Here is an 18,299-nt window from a genome sequence, read left to right on the forward strand (position 1 = left end):
TCTGGCGGACTGGGATGTGAATCCTAGCTCTGCCATTTGTTAACGGCGAGAGCTGGAGCAGGTTGCTTAGCCTTTCTGAAACTGTGATCTGGTCTGCAGCAGGGAAGAGGATAATACCCCCTTCATAGGGTCGCAATAAAGAACGGATAATGTCCTTCCGTGTTTTGCAGAGGGCCCGGTGTACGGCAAAGCTCAGTTAATGTGCTGATTTTGACGAAGATGGTGCTGACAATGCATTTCTTTCCCTCGTCGAACTTATAATCACCTCCCACCACAGCTGTTGTCGAGGAGGCTGATGCTCCTCGTGTCTTCTCCCCACCTCATCATTACTACAGAATATAAACAAGAGTCCTCCAGAGTGCCAGGAAAGAAAAACTAATCCCAGCTTCTCCACCAATGTGAATTCACATTCCTTTTGACTGAGAAGGAACTCTTCTGCAAATTGTAACCTGTGCAGGCCATCAGTTAAACACAAGTCCTTGTGTGATTTTGATAGTGTTTGAGATTCTGACTGAGCAGGGGATGGTGAGAGAAGAGGGGTCATTTGCAGAAAGATGCAGCAAAGAAATAGAGAGAGAGGTCGGTCAGAGAAGGATTCTGTGTCACAGAGAGTGAAAACTGGGTGGATTCAGGCAGAAGTCACTGTGAGATGAGGGGTGAAGCGGTCAGCGGACAGTGTGGGGGTGAAGATCAGTGGTAGGCTGCTGGAGTTGAGGTGGGTAGTCAATATATGTTCTCTATTTTCCAGAGTACCATAGACTCTTGAAAGAAACAAACAAAAAAAGCTTAAAGGTCATCTATGTCACTTTTATGCTTCTACCAAAATCCCATCTCCATCATGCTGGATCATTATCTTCTTTCTGCCACAAACATCCTCACTCCCTCAACCCACCCTTTTTTCCACCACTGAAGGCATCCAATCACATATTTTCAAATAACTGGCATTTCCCTACACCCTGAAGAACAAATATCCAAGCTGCTTTGCCCAGAATTCAGAGCCCCCCCGCCAGATTTCCCAGCTTTACCCCTGTTATTCCCCAGTCATGTACTATATTGTACTATATTTTAGCTCTGTAAGAATGAGTTTATCCTGTTTTTTTTTCATTCCTTTCGTCATCATTCCTTTATCTCTCTCATCTCTTTTCAGCACCACATACTATTTCTCCCTTTTATAACCCTTTGTCACAGTTTAAATTCCTCTTTCACTAGACATCTTCCTTAATCTCTTAGTTGGAATTAAGTGCTCATTTGGGTCAGAGTTACGTCAAACTGTTTATGCATCTCTTCCTCTACTTATCCTGTTCTCCCTGAAAACTGCCTATGGAACCAATGTCAGCTGAAATCACCCAGTCCGTCCTTCTGGAAATTGCTATAAAATCCCTGGAGATTATGTTCTCTAGGTCACTTCCGGCTATAAATTCTCCTTCTTGCCGAGTTCTGCATCTCCCTCAATCTTACTTCTTGTTGGTTCCTATTCTTTGAGCTATATGCCCACCCAACCATGAAACTCAAGCCTATTTTTGCTGATTTTCTTCCAAATTTCTCTCTAAGGCATATAAGTACATAGGAGACTTATTTAAGTTTTAAGGGTCAGAGAAGAGGATTTCAATTGCAGCAACGCAAACAGCTTGAAATTGAATATGAGCTCTTCCTCTCTTTTAAAGTCCTCCAGCCCTTGTACTACCAGGCTCTGCTCCCGTTCTGTCCCTTCCCTCTTCCTTCTCTTTTTGCTCTTTCTTTTTCCCTCTCCTCTCTCTTCTCCCCTGTTTCAGAATTTTGCCTTTCTCAGGCACAGGGGTTTGGCCATCTCATTGTTTTTGTTTCTTCTAAATCATGCCACAAGACTTCATCTCCCAAATTCCAAGCTAAAGGTATTGTTTTGGGGAGGGGGTTAACATGGGAATTTATTTTTATTTTTATCTTTTTAAATTTAAATTCAGCTAGCCAACGTAGTTTCAGATGTAGTGTTCAACAATTCGTCAGTTGTGTAAAACACCCAGTTCTCATCACATCACATCCCTCCTTAATGCCATCATCCAGTTACCCCATCCCCCAATCCATCTCCCCTCCAAGAACTCTGATTGTTTCCTATAGTTAAGAATCTCTCATGTTTTTTCTCCCTCTCTGATGACTTCCCATTCTGTTTTCCCTCCCTTCCCCTATGGTCCTCTGTACTATTTCTTATATTCCACATATGAGTGAAACCATATGATAATTGTCTTTCTCTAATTAGACTTATTTTGCTCAGCATAATACCCTCCAGTTCTATCCATGTCGATGTAAATGATAAGTATTCATCCTTTCTGATGGCTGAGCAATATTCCGTTGTATGTATACACGCACGTGCACACACACATACATACACACACCCCCCACATCTTCCTTATCCATTCATCTGTCAATGGACATCTGAGTTATTTCCACATTTTGGCTACTGTGGACATTGCTGATATGAACACTGTAGTGAGGATGCCCCTTCTTTTCACTACATCTGTATCATTGGGGTCAATACCCAGGAGCACAATTGCTGAGTCATTAAGGGTAGCTCTATTCTTAACGTCTTGAAGAAACTCCCTACTGTTTCCCAGAGTGGTTTCACCAGCTTGCATTCCCACCAACAGTGTAAGAGGGTTCCCCTTTCCCCACATCCTCACCAACATCTGTTGTTTCCAGTCCTGTTAATTTTAGCCTATCTGACTGCTGTGAGGTGGTATCTCATAAATTTGTTTCTTTAGAGGAAAATGATAGGCATCATTTAAATAATATTTCAGTATAAATAATAATTTTCTCACCTCAGTTTCAAACAATATGAGTCAGTCTTCCTCCAAAAGCCATGTGCTGTTTTTATTTTTATTTTTTTAATTTTTTGAATTTAACAGTAAGTATTGGTTTTTTTTTTTTTAAAGATTTTATTTATTTATTTGACAGAGAGAGATCACAAGTAGGCAGAGAGGCAAGCAGAGAGAGAGAGAGGAGGAAGCAGGCTCCCCGCCAAGCAGAGAGCCCGATGCGGGACTCGATCCCAGGACCCTGGGATCATGACCTGAGCCGAAGGCAGCGGCTTAACCCACTGAGCCACCCAGGCGCCCCGCCTTGTGCTGTTTTTAAAAAGAACCTCCTCCTTCTTGTCTCTGTGGCCCCAGCACCTCCCCAATGCTTGACCAAAAGCAGGTCTTCCCTCTGTCATCCTCTTTTAGCATTCTATTAATGTTAGATTTTCTTCTCTTGATTGACATTCTTCCTAACATATGTTCTGATGTGGTTCCCTTCACAGAGGAAACTGCTTGCCCTCTTCTATCTTATTAAATAGAGAGGACTGGGTTAGCAGTCCGCTGGCTCTCCAGCACCTCTTCCCAAGTGCGCCCCTTCTCCCTCTGGTGTTTCTTCCACTGGGAGGATTTTCTTCCCCTTTCCTGGCCCTCACACCTCCATCTTCACCATTTGCCAACCTGTCCTTCAGAACTTAGCTCAGATGTCAGCTCTTCTAGAAAAACTCTGACCCCTCAGCCTGGGTTAGATACACATTGTCATTGCCTATCTAGCACTCTGTGTCTCAGCCTTTGTCTCAGAGGACTGCAGTTGTGATTAACTATAGGTTCTGTAAGGTCACAGATTGTCTTTTATAAATACATCTCAAGTGTCGGGCACTTTGTAAATGTTTTTGAGTTTATGAATCACAGCTCTTATGTATGTATAAGTATGGTGGTTTTTTTACTGCATTTGATTTTAATGTTAAATGGACGTATTCGCTTAAATTCATTTCTTTCTGAAAGTCATGTTTCAGGTTATCTGACATTTCGAAAAACCAGCTGGATTTTTTTTTTTAAAGATTTTATGTATTTATTTGACAGAGAGAGATCACAAGTAGGCAGAGAGGCAGGCAGAGAGAGAGGAGGGGAAGCAGGCTCCCTGCTGAGCAGAGAGCCCGACATGGAGCTCGATCCCAGGACCCTGGGATCACGACCCAAGCCAAAGGCAGAGGCTTTTTAACCCACTGAGCCACCCAGGTGCCCCAAACCAGCTGGATTTTTAAAATACATTCAAGATATTCATTCATTCACTTGTTAAGCTTTAAAAACATCTTGTATACCTAGTATGTGCCGGATCAAAAAGTAACTCTCTAGGACCTCAAGCAGGGACCGTGGAGGCATAGACTACCAGGGGAAGGCAGTGTGGCGGGTACAGGGGTTAAGGTGTGCTCTGGAGCACCATGAGGGGCCCTAACACTGTGGGGAGGGGAGCCAGTTAAGATTACTTAGATGCTGTGAAAACCAAGCTGAGCCTACAATGCCAAATGGGCATGTACCAGATGAAAAAGACTGGCAGGGGCTTGCCTAGCAAAGGGGATGTAATAGCCAACATGGAAATACGGAGCATGGTACACAATGCAATATAAGCAGTTAAGGCTTACGGGAATAAATTGGCAGGCATGCACTTTACAAATATTATTCCTATTAATGCTTATATCAACATCGTGTGTTAGATACTGTCATTCTCATTTCATTGATAAGGAAAATTAGTAGCAGAATGGTTAAGTAATTGGCTCATAGTCACACAGCTAATGAGTGTAAAACTGTGATTTTAATGCAAATTTTACTTCTAAATCAGTACCCTAACCACTATGCAAATCTTGGCTTTCTACTGTCACTGAGAAGCACGAACTGTCATTGCTTTTGACTGACTCAGACATCAGATAGTTTATCAAAAGTTGTATTCTTCGATTTGTCAGATTAAACTAATAGTTGTATTTCATTAATTTCAGGTATTTTGCATGTCCAACTCCTGTGTCCCCATTTATACCACTGGGCACCATGTAGTATTATGATAATATGTAGATGGTCCTTTCCTCTTTGTCTTTTATTGTTTTTCACTGTCCAAATTTGGTAATATCAGGTAAGCAATACATGTCAGTTACTCATAGGAAAAATCTGAGTTTCTGAATCTAAGCCATGCTAAAATGGATTTTGAAATAAAAATCAGAATCAAATGTAAGCAGTTGACTACTCTAATAATTCAGAGAAAGGAAGAAGAAAAGTAACTGAATTTGGACAGAACAGAATTGAGACTTCTCACCTCTCTTTCCCTTATTTACGTCATGCTGAGCATACAGTGGTTGAAATTAAGGTATGCTAGAAACACACTCAGAGAACCCATGTTCCCAGCCATTGGGGCGCAAATTGTATATTTTGAGTATCTAAAAAGTATTCTATTGCCTTCCTGAGGTGTTTTTTTTTTTTTTAAGAGTAACTCTTATTTTCTTCATTTTTTAAATCTCCGATTAATGGTCATTTAATTGAGATCAAACAGTTTTCCAAGAAGTTTGGTTTATCATTCCATTAGACAACTGCAATAACCAGAAATACTTAATATATAATTCAATCTGACAGTACCCTTAATGTATGGCAAGGGATACTTAGAAAATGTATAACAGTGATAAATGTACACATATCATACGGAATTTATTTAAACTTTAATGTGGTACAGGACAGTTTCTGATCCGGAGCTAGCGTTTGATATTGTATTTGTTGAATAAAGGGCAGAATACAAATAGTGTAACTAAGTCATATGTGGACTTTTGTTAAAAAAAGGGCAATTCTTGGATAGTTGTGAGACATATATCCTTGAACTTATTTTTTTGTCAGTGTATATATGTATACATATATGCATGCACAAGTATGTTATACACACACATGCACACACAATTATATATATATATATATTTGGATTTCAGGTTTATATTGAGTGTGATATATATAAATATATATTGTACTTAGTGTATATGTGTGGTTTTATATATGTGTGTATGTACATATGTATGTAGATTACACTCAGTATAAACCTGAAATCCTTCTATCTTTTAACTTATTACCATTTGACTATCAAGTAATTACTTTTCTTGTTGTTATTGTTTCCAATCAGATAAGGCAGTATGATTAGGAAAATAGAGTTGATCCATTATATCACTGTACACCGTTGCTATTAGCCAACGTGCTGTCATTCTCATAAAAATTATGCAATTTAAACTGGAAGGTACCAGTACCTGCTTCTATTAGAAACAAGAATGCTTTTCTACTTCATAATATGCTCAATTACCTTTAGATTGATCCATGAATAAATTATAATCCAAATAGACTGCTTTACCTTAAAGCTTTGCTGGCTTAAGATATCATTGTTGATTCATTATGTTGTCACTTTTCTATCGGCAATGTAATGCTTTTTATATCTGGATAGAGACAGTTTTAGTCTCAGATACTGTTATCTTTAAATGAGTAGGATTTAGCTTTTCTGGTGAGAACAAATTCATCAATGATGAATCCCTGGAGAAAGTATTGAAACAAAAATCGTACCATTTCTGAGCTTTGTTGAGTTCATCAGTTACAAAGCAGCTTTTGATAGTCGTAAAGAACTTTTTTCTTTGTTTAAGAAATATAGCATGACGCTCAAAACCCCTTGCTTTGAGTTACCGCGGGCTACAACTTTTTCTGTGAGAAAATAATGAATGAAGAGGAAAAGCTCCTGCTGCTGGCTCTGTCAGGCTCTGCTGCTTCTCCTCCTGCAATGGGAAATCAATTAACTATATGTTCAGGCAGAGATTTGAACTAAATGCTTTATTAATCATCACTGATTGCACACATACACACCAGCCAACTATGCATTTGTCTTCACTCATTCTGTTTTATTTTGCTTTTTGTTTGGTTGGTTGTTTGTTTTTTGGCAAGATCAGAACACAAACATGTGGCCAAGTGTAGTGTGTGTAAAGGTGGTTGTCTGGTGGAGGAGAGAATTGATCTTTTGTATTTTCGGAAAACTTAACTTTTAAAATATTCAGAACTCATATGATAGTTGTCTTTCTCCGATTGACTTATTTCACTAAGCATGATACGCTCTAGTTCCATCCACGTCGTCGCAAATGGCATGATTTCATTTCTTTTGATGGCTGCATAGTATTCCATTGTGTATATATACCACATCTTCTTTATCCATTCATCTGTTGATGGACATCTAGGTTCTTTCCATAGTCTGGCTATTGTAGACATTGCTGCTATAAACATTCGGGTACACGTGCCCCTTCGGATCACTATGTTTGTATCTTTAGGGTAAATACCCAGTAGTGCAATTGCTGGGTCATAGGGTAGTTCTATTTTCAACCTCCCTGATATGAGGACATGGAAAAGCAACATGGGGGGGTAGGGGGATAGGAGAAGAATAAATGAAACAAGATGGGATTGGGAGGGAGACAAACCATAAATGACTCTTAATCTCACAAAACAAACTGGGGGTTGCTGGGGGGAGGTGGGATTGGGAGAGGGGGAGCGGGCTATGGACATTGGGGAGGGGAGGTGAACCATAAGAGACTATGGACTCTGAAAAACAACCTGAGGGTTTTGAAGGGTCAGGGGTGGGAGGTTGGGGCAACCTGAGGGTTTTGAAGGGTCAGGGGTGGGAGGTTGGGGGAACAGGTGGTGGGTAATGGGGAGGGCACGTTTTGCATGGAGCACTGGGTGTTGTGCAAAAAGAATGAATACTGTTATGCTGAAAAAATAAATAAAATGGGAAAAAAATATTCAGAACTCAGATATGGTAGAGCCGTCTTAATATGTAATAAAGTAATTTTTAAAGAGATTTTATTTATTTACTTTAGAGAGAGACAGAGACAGCATGAGTATGGAAAGAAGCAGAGGGAGAGGGAGAGAGAGAATCTCAAACAAACTGCACTGAGTAGAGAGTCGGATGCATGGGACTTGATCTCCAGACCCCGACCCTGAAATCATGACCTGAGCCAAAAGCAAGACTGTTGTTTAACCAACTGTGCCACCCAGGCTCCTCTGTAAAAAAAGTAATCTCTTAAAAAGCACTGAACTTTCTTATACTAATTTGCAGAAAGCAAAATCTATGGCAGCCTTGATGTTTTGGAAGTTCGCACTAGACCTGGTCCCTGGGACCTCCAAATAGCAGCGAGAAACTACACACAAATGAGCCTATTTGACTTGGAGATGAATGGTGAAGGTGGGCGGGGGGGCAGTCACTGGTATCGTGTGTGAGTTGCTTTTGATTTAAAGAAAAAAAAATTGGCAAGAGATTTCCTTCTTTTCCATTGACTCTTCTAACTAACACACAAAGAAAATCCTATAGAAATCTTTATGTTAAATTGAGAACTCCTCCTTAGGACTAATTAGAAAAGATTATCACATTATAGTCATAGCTCTGTTAGCCATAGAAAGACAATGTAATTTAAACAAGGCAAATGTGGTCAGTCACTGCCAAAAAAAAAAAAAAAAAAAAACTACAGAAAATATCAGGCTGGTAGATTTACTCAGGCTGTCTTCTGTTCAGCACCAAGGGATTTTCAAATATTATTATTATTATTATTATTATTATTGCCATTATTGTTATTATTATAATCACTGGAACTATTTGAAAATATCACAATTTAAACTTAATTATTTTATTTCCCTTTGGATAAAGAATATTCTAAATGGGAAAAAATATCCTCTGGTTTATATTTAAAAGAAGATAGATCAAAAAGTTCCAGGAATGATTTCTTTTGAATAACATTTATGGAACTCTTAGATGGAATCAGAGTGTTCAGTCGGTAAGACTCAGGGAATCGGGATAATGGTTCAGCATTTCATTGAGCTTGCCACTATGAGGAATCTGCTAGAGCCAGAGGTCAATTGTTTCAACATTTAATGATTTTTTATAATCTTCAAGAATATAATATTAGGATTTAGTGCCCTTGGTATAGAAGCGAAGTGTGGAAAGACTGATACTCTGACAAGAGTGATGTCATATGGACATGTGTTTACCACCTTATGAGATGTTATCTGAACCCCATGTTATCTGAACCTTGACATCACATATAATCCCTAACACCCTCATCTGCACCAAGAAAAAGTTATTTAATAAGAGAACATTTCAAACGAGCATTATCTTTTCTACATTAAAAGGGCTTGCCTATGTGATAAATGCTGAGGATCTGTTTTGTACTCATTGATTTGATGTTTTCTAACAAGACAGCATCACCTATTTTATGGTAAAATAGATACAATATATTCTGTCCCTTCATTGTATTATTTAATATTACTGAAATCATTACATATTGTAATTTAGAAAAGCACTGAGGTATAGGAATGAAGTATATAGTTCTAGTTTAATTGTATATAAATAATTTGGCATTCATAACATTGCTTCCATTTGCTCAACTTACTGACATAATTATAGTAAATGGAGAATGGAAGTAACAATCTTAGGTATTTCCAGATAAGTATGTTCTGCTAATATAAATTTTCAGTGACAGTTTGGCTGAATTGGAGCATGGGTTAAGTTTCACTTACCTACCCTGCTAATATCTCTAAAGGACTAGAGAACTCATTTTCCTGGGGCCTTATGCAACCTGGCAGGTGGAGGCCAGTGTTTCAAAACAAGTGTGATTTTTCACCGAAGTATTTGCTAGGTCAGAGATCAGGATGACCTTGGAGTGCTGTAGTTTTCCAAGCCTCTATCAGCTAGATAAATGGGTTTTATTTTGTAGGAGAGAGAGAGAGAGAAGAAAGGGTGTTTCTGCAGTCTTAGAAAGGAGACCTAGCAATTCCAGGTTATAGGCAGACACAGAACATTTGGAATTTAGTGGTGTTTATCACCAGCTTCATGTGTCAGTAAAAGTGAAGATCAAAGGTTCTAGAAGAGGAGAAGGACAAAAGTGAAGAGGGAATAATTGTGGGATAATGAATAGTATGAGGGCATATTCATGTTAACTTGAAACCACTTAGCATTTTTCCATGACACCCAGGTATCTTTCTAAATGAACTTTGTAAAGTACAGTTGAATAACCTTGAGATTTAAAGCTCCATGATGTGATTTTGAATACTGATGGAGTTTGTTTAAGCACTGTGATATTTCCTCTGCTTTTCATTTCTATTTTTGCCTCCTTCATGCAAAATAAAATTTATTTTCTGTACGGAGAAATCAATATTTTTACCATTTTGTTTTTCAGCTACTCCAGTAAATTGCAATCAACATTAGTTACAGTCTTTAAAGAGATGTAGTAAGAATTTGAACACAATAAAATAGAGATACAGATTAGAACTTTGGCAAAGTACCTTTGCTATTGACAAAAGCATTTGTCAGGGACTATGGCTGTGTCTATATTGTGCTAAAAACCTGATGAAGAGGAAAAAAAGCATCAATAGGTTTTACCTTCTGTCTATATGAACCAAACAAATGGTCTAATAGCTACTGTTTTAAGTGAATGGATTTAGTTTACCATTGTGAACTTTATTCCATTTAGAAATGTATTTAATTAACATCTGTGTATTTTTTAAAATTTTTTTTCAGTGTTCCAAGATTCATTGTTTATGCACCACACCCAGTGCTCCAATGCAGTATGTGCCCTCCTTAATACCCACCACCAGACTCATCCAACCCCCACCCCCCTTCCCTCCAAAACCCTCAGTTTGTTTCTCAGTGTTCACAGTCTCTCATGGTTTGTCTCCCTCTCTGATTTCCCCCAACCTACTTCTCTCTTTCTCCCAATGTCTGTATATTTAATATGTGTATATGTGGTAAAGGTATTGCACTCTTTAGTTCTTTTTAATAATTAATGGAATCTGATACCTAGTGAGTCTCAAATAAATGAAGACACTATTACAGAATAATAATAAGAAACAATTTCAAAACACACATTTGTTTGTTGATAATACTTATGTATTAATATCCCCACATTTTTCTCTTCTGTGAACTAACACACTTTCTTATTTATGCATTTTCCTTTTAGAAACTGCCAAGTTTTGGACCTTATCTTGAGCAGCGCAAGGAAATCATAGCAGAGAACAAGATTAGACAGAAAGAACAAAATGCAGCTTTGCCACCATTTGAGAGAAAGCATTTTATCCCCAAAAAGCCTATACCTACCATCAAGGTAAAAATTAAGTTATATATATTATTTTGCTGTGTAAATATACAATATAACTCAATATATCTGAAGTATTTATTTACTGGGTAAGTACATCACTTATTTTATTTAAAAATATAGTAAAGGTTAAAAAAATCTGTCTATGGTGATAGGGGTTAACCTCTTTTATTTGTATATTTTATACTTTTTAGAATATAGTTAAGTATGTGTTTCATGGAAATTTCTGTATGTATTAAATGGGCCAGGAAATATTAAGGTGAATTCTTTGTCTTCTCGTAGTCATTTTAAAATTATATTCATATACAATTAAATCCAAGAGATATATTAGTTGTATAATACAACTAAATGATTAATATGCAACAGTATCAATTTGAACAAACTTTGTCTGATTCAGTCTCTGGAAAGCCTTATGAATTGGGGAATCAGGAAACTATTTGCTGGGGAATAGCGAAAAATCATGAAGATGGAATGGTGGGTGTGTTATATTTCTTGATTTTTTTCTTGCATTTTTTATTTTGAAAAAGTGGCAGAGTCACATACAGTTGTAAGAAATAATACAGAAAGGTCCTGTGAACCCTTTACTCAGTTTCCCCAGTGTAACTTCTTCCAAATATCACAACCAAAATAATGACACCGATACAACCTACTGATCTTATTCAGATTTTTAATTTTTTTATTTTTGTGCACATGTCTGTATACGTGCACACATGTGTGTTTACTTCTGTGCAATCCCACCACACGTGTAAGTTCTTTCCACCACCACAGTTGAGATACAAGACTTCATCACTACAAAGATCCTTGGGTTGCCCTGTCATAACCACACCTACCTCCTTCCTGCCCACCTTCCCCAAAATGGAATTGTCTTAATGAGAGAAAAGGGAGGTGTTATAGGAGTTATAGAACTCCATTCTCCCTGAAATCACCATCAGGTAATGTGGTTTCAGTTACTGAAACTTATTCTTCCCTATTTAATGACAATCTACTTCTGCATTTCCGTTTTCTGTTTGAAGCATCAGCTGAAAATCTTGCTCTTAAGACCTCTCAGGGGAACCTCCCAGAAATTCATCTTTAGCTGTCAACTGGGAACTAGAACCTTAAAAATTCTCTCTGCCTGTGAGAGAAAAAAAGATGTGTCCTGTGTCGAAAACAGTGGGGTTTACACTTGCTGTTGCAAAATTTAAGTGATTCAGACTTCTGAAAGGAAATATGGAGGTGGCTGAACACAAATTCTAGTGGTACTTCAATATCATAATTCCAAATAATGTGAACACTTGGGACTTTTAACAGCATAATAGCCCCCAATACCATCTTCCCAGCATTATTTGTTACCAGAAGGATGAACTAGACACTGATGATAAAGAGAAGAGCAGATCCATCTGCTCTTCATGAGCCCTGTGTTTGGCTATAATTACTATATGATTTAAGGTTAAGTGAGCATTGTCCTATTTCTGTGTCTTCTATATTAACTTGAATTAAATGTAAGATCTCATCTTTTCCTTACATATAAAAAATATTAAGAAAGATATTTATATTTGAAAGAAAAGTGCAAGGTGATTATAAAAGCATTTTGACCTTTTCTAGTCTTCTGCTCCTTCAGGGAATATATTGATAACCTAGAAGCAAGACAAAAACAGAAAAAAAGAAAAAGCCTACTAAAGTTGAATTTAAGCTGGTCAGTCACTAATCCAAATAAAATATCAAACTCAGCAGAATTAAATAAACCAAAGAAATGTGAAGTCAGGAAAGTAAGTAAACATTTTTTAAAGTATCAGGGATGGATAAGTCTTATTCAAAATAGTGCAAATTAGGGATGCCAGAGTGACTCAGTCAGTTAAGTATCTGACTCTTGATCTTGGCTTAGATCATGATCTCAGGTTTGTGGGACTGACCCCTGCATCAGGCTCTGCGTCCAGCTAGGAGTCTGCTTGTCCCTTTCCCTCTCCCAGAAAGAAAGAAAGAAAGAAAGAAAGAAAGAAAGAAAGAAAGAGAAAGGAAGGAGAGAAAGTCTTTAAAAACAATGCAAACTTACATTCCTCTCCTCAGCCTCCTCATTTGAGGTTATCCAAATTAAAGTATCCCTGGTGTTACATTTCATGAGCCTCAAGACATTGTAGATACGATCTTCCCAGCATCAAAAACAATAATAGTGCTGATATACTAAAGGGCTGCTATGGTAGATTTTCCCAGTGTCTAGTGGATTTTCCACTCTTTTGGCTTCTCTTCAGGATGTCATACCCATTCTATCTGTTGTCATTTCTAGGGAGATGGTATGCTCTGTCAAAAAACATAATGGTAGCTGGTAGTTGTGGGTTGAATTTTTTGTTTGTTTGACTGTTTTTTGTTTATTTATTTGTTTTCTTGGGGTTAGCATGTTCACTTATAAATAGTTATAAGTACAACTTTTAATTATTAGTGAAATAATAGTTATAAATGCAACTATGTCTTTGGAAAATGAGGAATTACATTTGTTAAAACAATGACTGCTCACGTTATCTTGCTTTCTATAAGGCTTTCTATAGAGTGGAGGGAGAATATGTTTTAGAGGAAGAAAGAAAATACAGAGATCTATTCCTGTCTCCACAGAGAACCCCAGTTTCAGATGACTCCTGATTTCTAGATCCATGAGTGTGTGTGTACATGTATGATTGCATTTTTTTAAAGATTTTATTTATTTATTTGACAGACAGAGATCACAAGTAGGCAGAGAGGCAGGCAGAGAGAGAGGGAGAAGCAGGCTCCCTGCTGAGCAAAGAGCCCCATGCAGAGCTCCATCCCAGGACCCTGAGATCATGACCTGAGCTGAAGGTAGAGGCTTTAACCCACTGAGCCACCCAGGTGCTCCGTACGATTGCCTTTTTAATTAGATCAGTTCTCCTCTAATAGATCCACAATTATTCACATTCTTACTAGAGTCGGAAAGAAAGTGCATCTCCTGGAAGCACCCATGGAAATACATGGCAACGAGTACCTCTAATGTGCCTCTGCTGTTCCAAGTGCTATCCATGTTTTATCTCATGTAATCTTCACAATACCTGGGATAGGTACTATCTTTATATTCATTTTCCAGATGAGAAAACTAAGAAAAAGTGAAGGTTAAATAATTTAATCAAGTCACATAGTAATCAGTGGTAGAATGAGGGATGGAAATGAAATTGGGAATTGCTGGCTTAAGAGATTCAAAAGATTGACTCATAATAGGAGCTACAAAAATTTGGATCCATTCTAGAAAGTGTATGAAATAGACTTAGAGATAGGACATGGAAGATGAAGACATCAACATGGAATACAAGAACATTTAGTAAGGGAATTTTAACACATGGGTTTTGTCACAGTTTTACTACTAATCACTTGATTTGGGGCAAATATCAAGTAAGAAATCTGTAAAATGAGACTACTGGGCAAAGTTAAATTCTTCTCTCCAACATTCTGTAGTTTCGTTTGTTTTTTTTCTAATGTTAGAAGTGCAAAGATTAGTGTAAAAATTACCCATAATCTTACGCAACCACTATGAAAACTTAAATTTATAAAATTCTAGTCCTTTTTATATCAAATTTCATATATTAAATAAACATAGAATATTCTTCCATTTGCTACATAAAAACTTCACAATAATTTATATATCACTTTTATATCGAAATAATGGTTTCATAGGATTTTATAATGTGAATTTATTATTAACTTTTAAAAGTAACTTATTAGAGCCTGGAGGGCACTGTGCTGCTCCCAGAGAGAAGGCAGGCAAACAACACAGAGGCAGACAGTGTGGAAACAGTGATCTGAAAAATGCCTGGGACACACAGTGGGGGAGACTATTTGTTTTCCTCAGAGTGCTTCCCTGAGAGCAGCAAGCACAGAGACCCCTCTCTGAGGACAAAGGAACTGGCTGGTGCCATGGTCCTCCACACCCTCTTAGCATAAACACAGAATTACCTGCAGTAAACAGCACAGGTCCAATGCTGGCTGCCTACCCTGCTTGTACCAGGTCCCATACCCCTGTGGTCTGGCAGTACTGCCCATCTTGGTCAAGTTTGCCTCAGTCCCAGTATGGCAGGCCCCTTCCCCAGAAGACCAGCAGAAATTCCTATCCATACCCAAACAGAGAGTTCTGCCAGGCTTCAGTTCTAATGGAAGTAGTATCAGGTCTCATTTAACAAGCAGAACAGGGGCACCTGAATGGCTCAGTGGGTTAAAGCCTCTGCCTTCAGCTCAGGTCATGACCTCAGGGTCCTGGGATCGAGCCCCACATCAGGCTCTCTGCTCGGCAGGGAGCCTGCTTCCCTTCCTCTCTCTCTGCCTGCTTCTCTGCCTACTTATGATCTCTGTCAAATAAATAAACAAAATCTTAAAAAAAAATAATAAGCAGAACAGAGCACACCTAGTTACAACTCCCCAACTCTGGCCAAGGACCAAACACTGCCCACTGCGATCAAGGGAAGGCTTTGAAGAAGACTGGCCTAAAGGATAAAGCAGCCAAAACACAGCAGCAGAGTGCACATGGCACACACCAGAGACACTTCCTGGAGCACCATGCCCTGGACATCATATGACCTCTTCTTCGTAAAGCCATTACTCTCAGGAGCAAGAAACATAACGGGCTTTTCCAACACAGAGAAAAGGACAGAGACTTAGACAAAATGCTAAGATGGAGGAATTCATCCCAAATGAAACAACTAGAGAAGGTAATGGCCAAAGACCTAGTTGAAACAGATATAATATGCCTGGTGGAGATTTAAAGCAAAAATCACGAAGATACTTGCTGGGCTTGAGAAAAGAATGAAGGACTTCAGGGACACCCTTACTGCAGAGGGAAAAGAGTTTAAAAAAAATCAGAAATGAAAAATGCAATAACTGAGATTTAAAACAGACTGAATTCAATGAACACAAGGATGGAAGAAAGAGGGGAATGAATAGGTGATATAGAAGATAAAATAATGAAGCTGAGCAGAGGAGAGAAAGAATAATTATGGAATACGGGAATAAACTTGGGGAACTCAGTGACTCCATGGAATGTAGTAAGATTTGTATTATAGGAGTCCCAGAAAAAGAAAAGAGAGAAAAGGGGGTAGAAAATTTATTTGAAGAAATAATGGCTGAAAAGTTTGCTAACCAGGGGGAAGAAACAGACGTCTCAATCCAGGAGGCACAGAGAGCACCCATCAAAATCAACAAAAGCAGACCAACACCAAGACATATTGTAATTCAGTTTGAAAAATATAGCAATAAAGAAAAAAATCTTAAAAGAAGGAGGACAGAAGAGAAGTTCCTAACTTACAAGGGAAGACAAAGATAGCAGCAGATCTCTCCACAGAAACTTGACAAACCAGAAGAAAGTACCATGACATATTCAATGTGCTGAATGGGAAAAATCTGCAGCTATGCATACTCTATCTAGTAAGGCTATTATTTAGAAAAGAAGGAGAGATAAAGAGTTTCCCAGACAAACAAAATACTAAAGAAGTTCATGACAACTAAACCACCCCTGCAAGAAATATTAAAGTGGATTCTTGGAGTGCAAAGGAGAGACCAAAAGTGACAAAGACAAGAAAGGAACAGACAAAAATCTCCAGAGCCAGTAACAAAACAAACAATAAAATGGCACTAAATGCATATCTGTAATTAATTACTCTGGATGTAAATGGACTAAATACTCTAATCAAAAGACATAGGGTGTCAGAATAGATTAAAAAAACAAAACAAAACAAAACACAAAAATAAGACCCATCTATATGCTGCCTATAAGAGATTCATTTTAAACCTAAAAACACCTGCAGATTGAAAGTGAGGGGATGGAGAAATATTTACCATGCAAATGATTGTCAAAAGAAAGCCAGAGTAGCCATACTTATATCAAACTAGATTTTAAACCAAAGACTGTTAACAAGAGATGAAGAAGAGCAGTATATCATAAAAAAAGGGCCTATCCAAGAAGGTCTAACAGTTGTAATTATGTATGCTCCCAACATAGGAGCACCAAATATATAAAGCAATGAATAACAAACATAAAGAAACTCATTGATAATAATACAGCAATAGTAGGGGACTTAAACACTCCACTTATAGCAATGGACAGATCATCTAAGCAGAAAATCAGCAAGGAAATAGTGGCTTTGAATGACACATTGGGTCAGATGGACTTAATAGATATACTCAGAACATTTCACTGTAAAGCAAAATAAACAAAAATACTGATTCAAAGGGGCACATACACCACAATGTTTATAGCAGCATTAACAATAGCCAAATTATGGAAGGAGCCCAAATGTCCACTGACTGATGAATGGATAAAGAAGAAGTGGCATATATATACAATGAAATATTACTCAGCCATCAAAAAGAATGAAATTTTGCCATTTTCAATGATATGGATGGAACTAGAGAATATTATGCTAAGCGACATTAGTCAGTCAGAGAAAGACAAATACCATATGATTTTACTCATATGTGGAATTTAAGAAACAAAACAAATGAATGTGGGAAGGAAAGAGAGAGAGGAAAACCAAGAAACAGATTCTTAACTATAGAGAACAAACTGATGAGGGGAAGTGGGCGGGGGGATATGGGTTAAGTAGGTGATGAGGATTGAGGAGGGCAGTTATTGTGATGAGAAGCACTGGGGTTTGTATGGAAGTGTTATATCACTACATTCTACAACTAAAACTAGCATTATATTGTATGTTAACTAATTGGAATTTAAATAAAACATGGAGAAAGAAATAAGTAACCCATTGCTAAACCTTTAGGTTGTTTCCAGAATTTTATACAAATAATGCTATTATAATTATCACTGTATCAAAATCTTTGCATATAGGTCTTATTGTTTTCCAAGAGAAATCACAGGTGAAATTTTAGGTCTTTTAATACATATTGCCAAATTGCTCTGCAGGAAGAGTGCAAATTTACATGCCACCAAAAAAGTATAGGAGGCCCATTTCTTAGACACCCATCAACAATGAATTTATGTTTAATTTTAACCAATGTAATAGTCAAAAAAGTGTTTCTTTTCTTTAATTTTGAATGTTTAAATAGTAGTGAGATTGGCATGTTTTTATAAATTTTTGGACCATTTCTTCTTTTGTGAATTTACTACTCATTCTTTAGACCAGTTTTCTGTTGGAATCTTTATCTTTGCTTAGATTTTTTATAAACTTTTTATATATTGCCATTTGTCTCATAATTTGTATTGTAGTGTTTTTATACATATGTAGAGCAGCTTTAACTTTATGTTGTTATATCAGGCAAAAGCGTATCTTGTGATTTCTCTCTTTATTTGCTTAGTTTAGCTTTATTCCACTGTAAGATCATAAATATTCACCCTGTCTCGTTCTTTTAGAATTTTAGTATTTACATTTGACTAATTAAACTTTTTGTTGCTGTAAAGTATCAAGTA

General features: G+C 37.5%; 1 protein-coding gene across 1 annotated transcript in view; it reads left to right on the forward strand.

Annotated features, from left to right (window-relative positions):
• Positions 1-18,299, forward strand: part of DPYD (dihydropyrimidine dehydrogenase) — an 868,613-nt gene that overhangs the window by 834,836 nt on the left and 15,478 nt on the right. Inside the window, exon 21 of the mRNA XM_046016334.1 lies at positions 10,775-10,918. Coding sequence (XP_045872290.1) covers positions 10,775-10,918 — 144 coding nt within the window. The remainder of the gene's footprint in view (positions 1-10,774; positions 10,919-18,299) is intronic.

The sequence above is a fragment of the Meles meles genome, chromosome 1 (assembly GCF_922984935.1).
Source record: "Meles meles chromosome 1, mMelMel3.1 paternal haplotype, whole genome shotgun sequence".
Taxonomy (NCBI): domain Eukaryota; kingdom Metazoa; phylum Chordata; class Mammalia; order Carnivora; family Mustelidae; genus Meles; species Meles meles.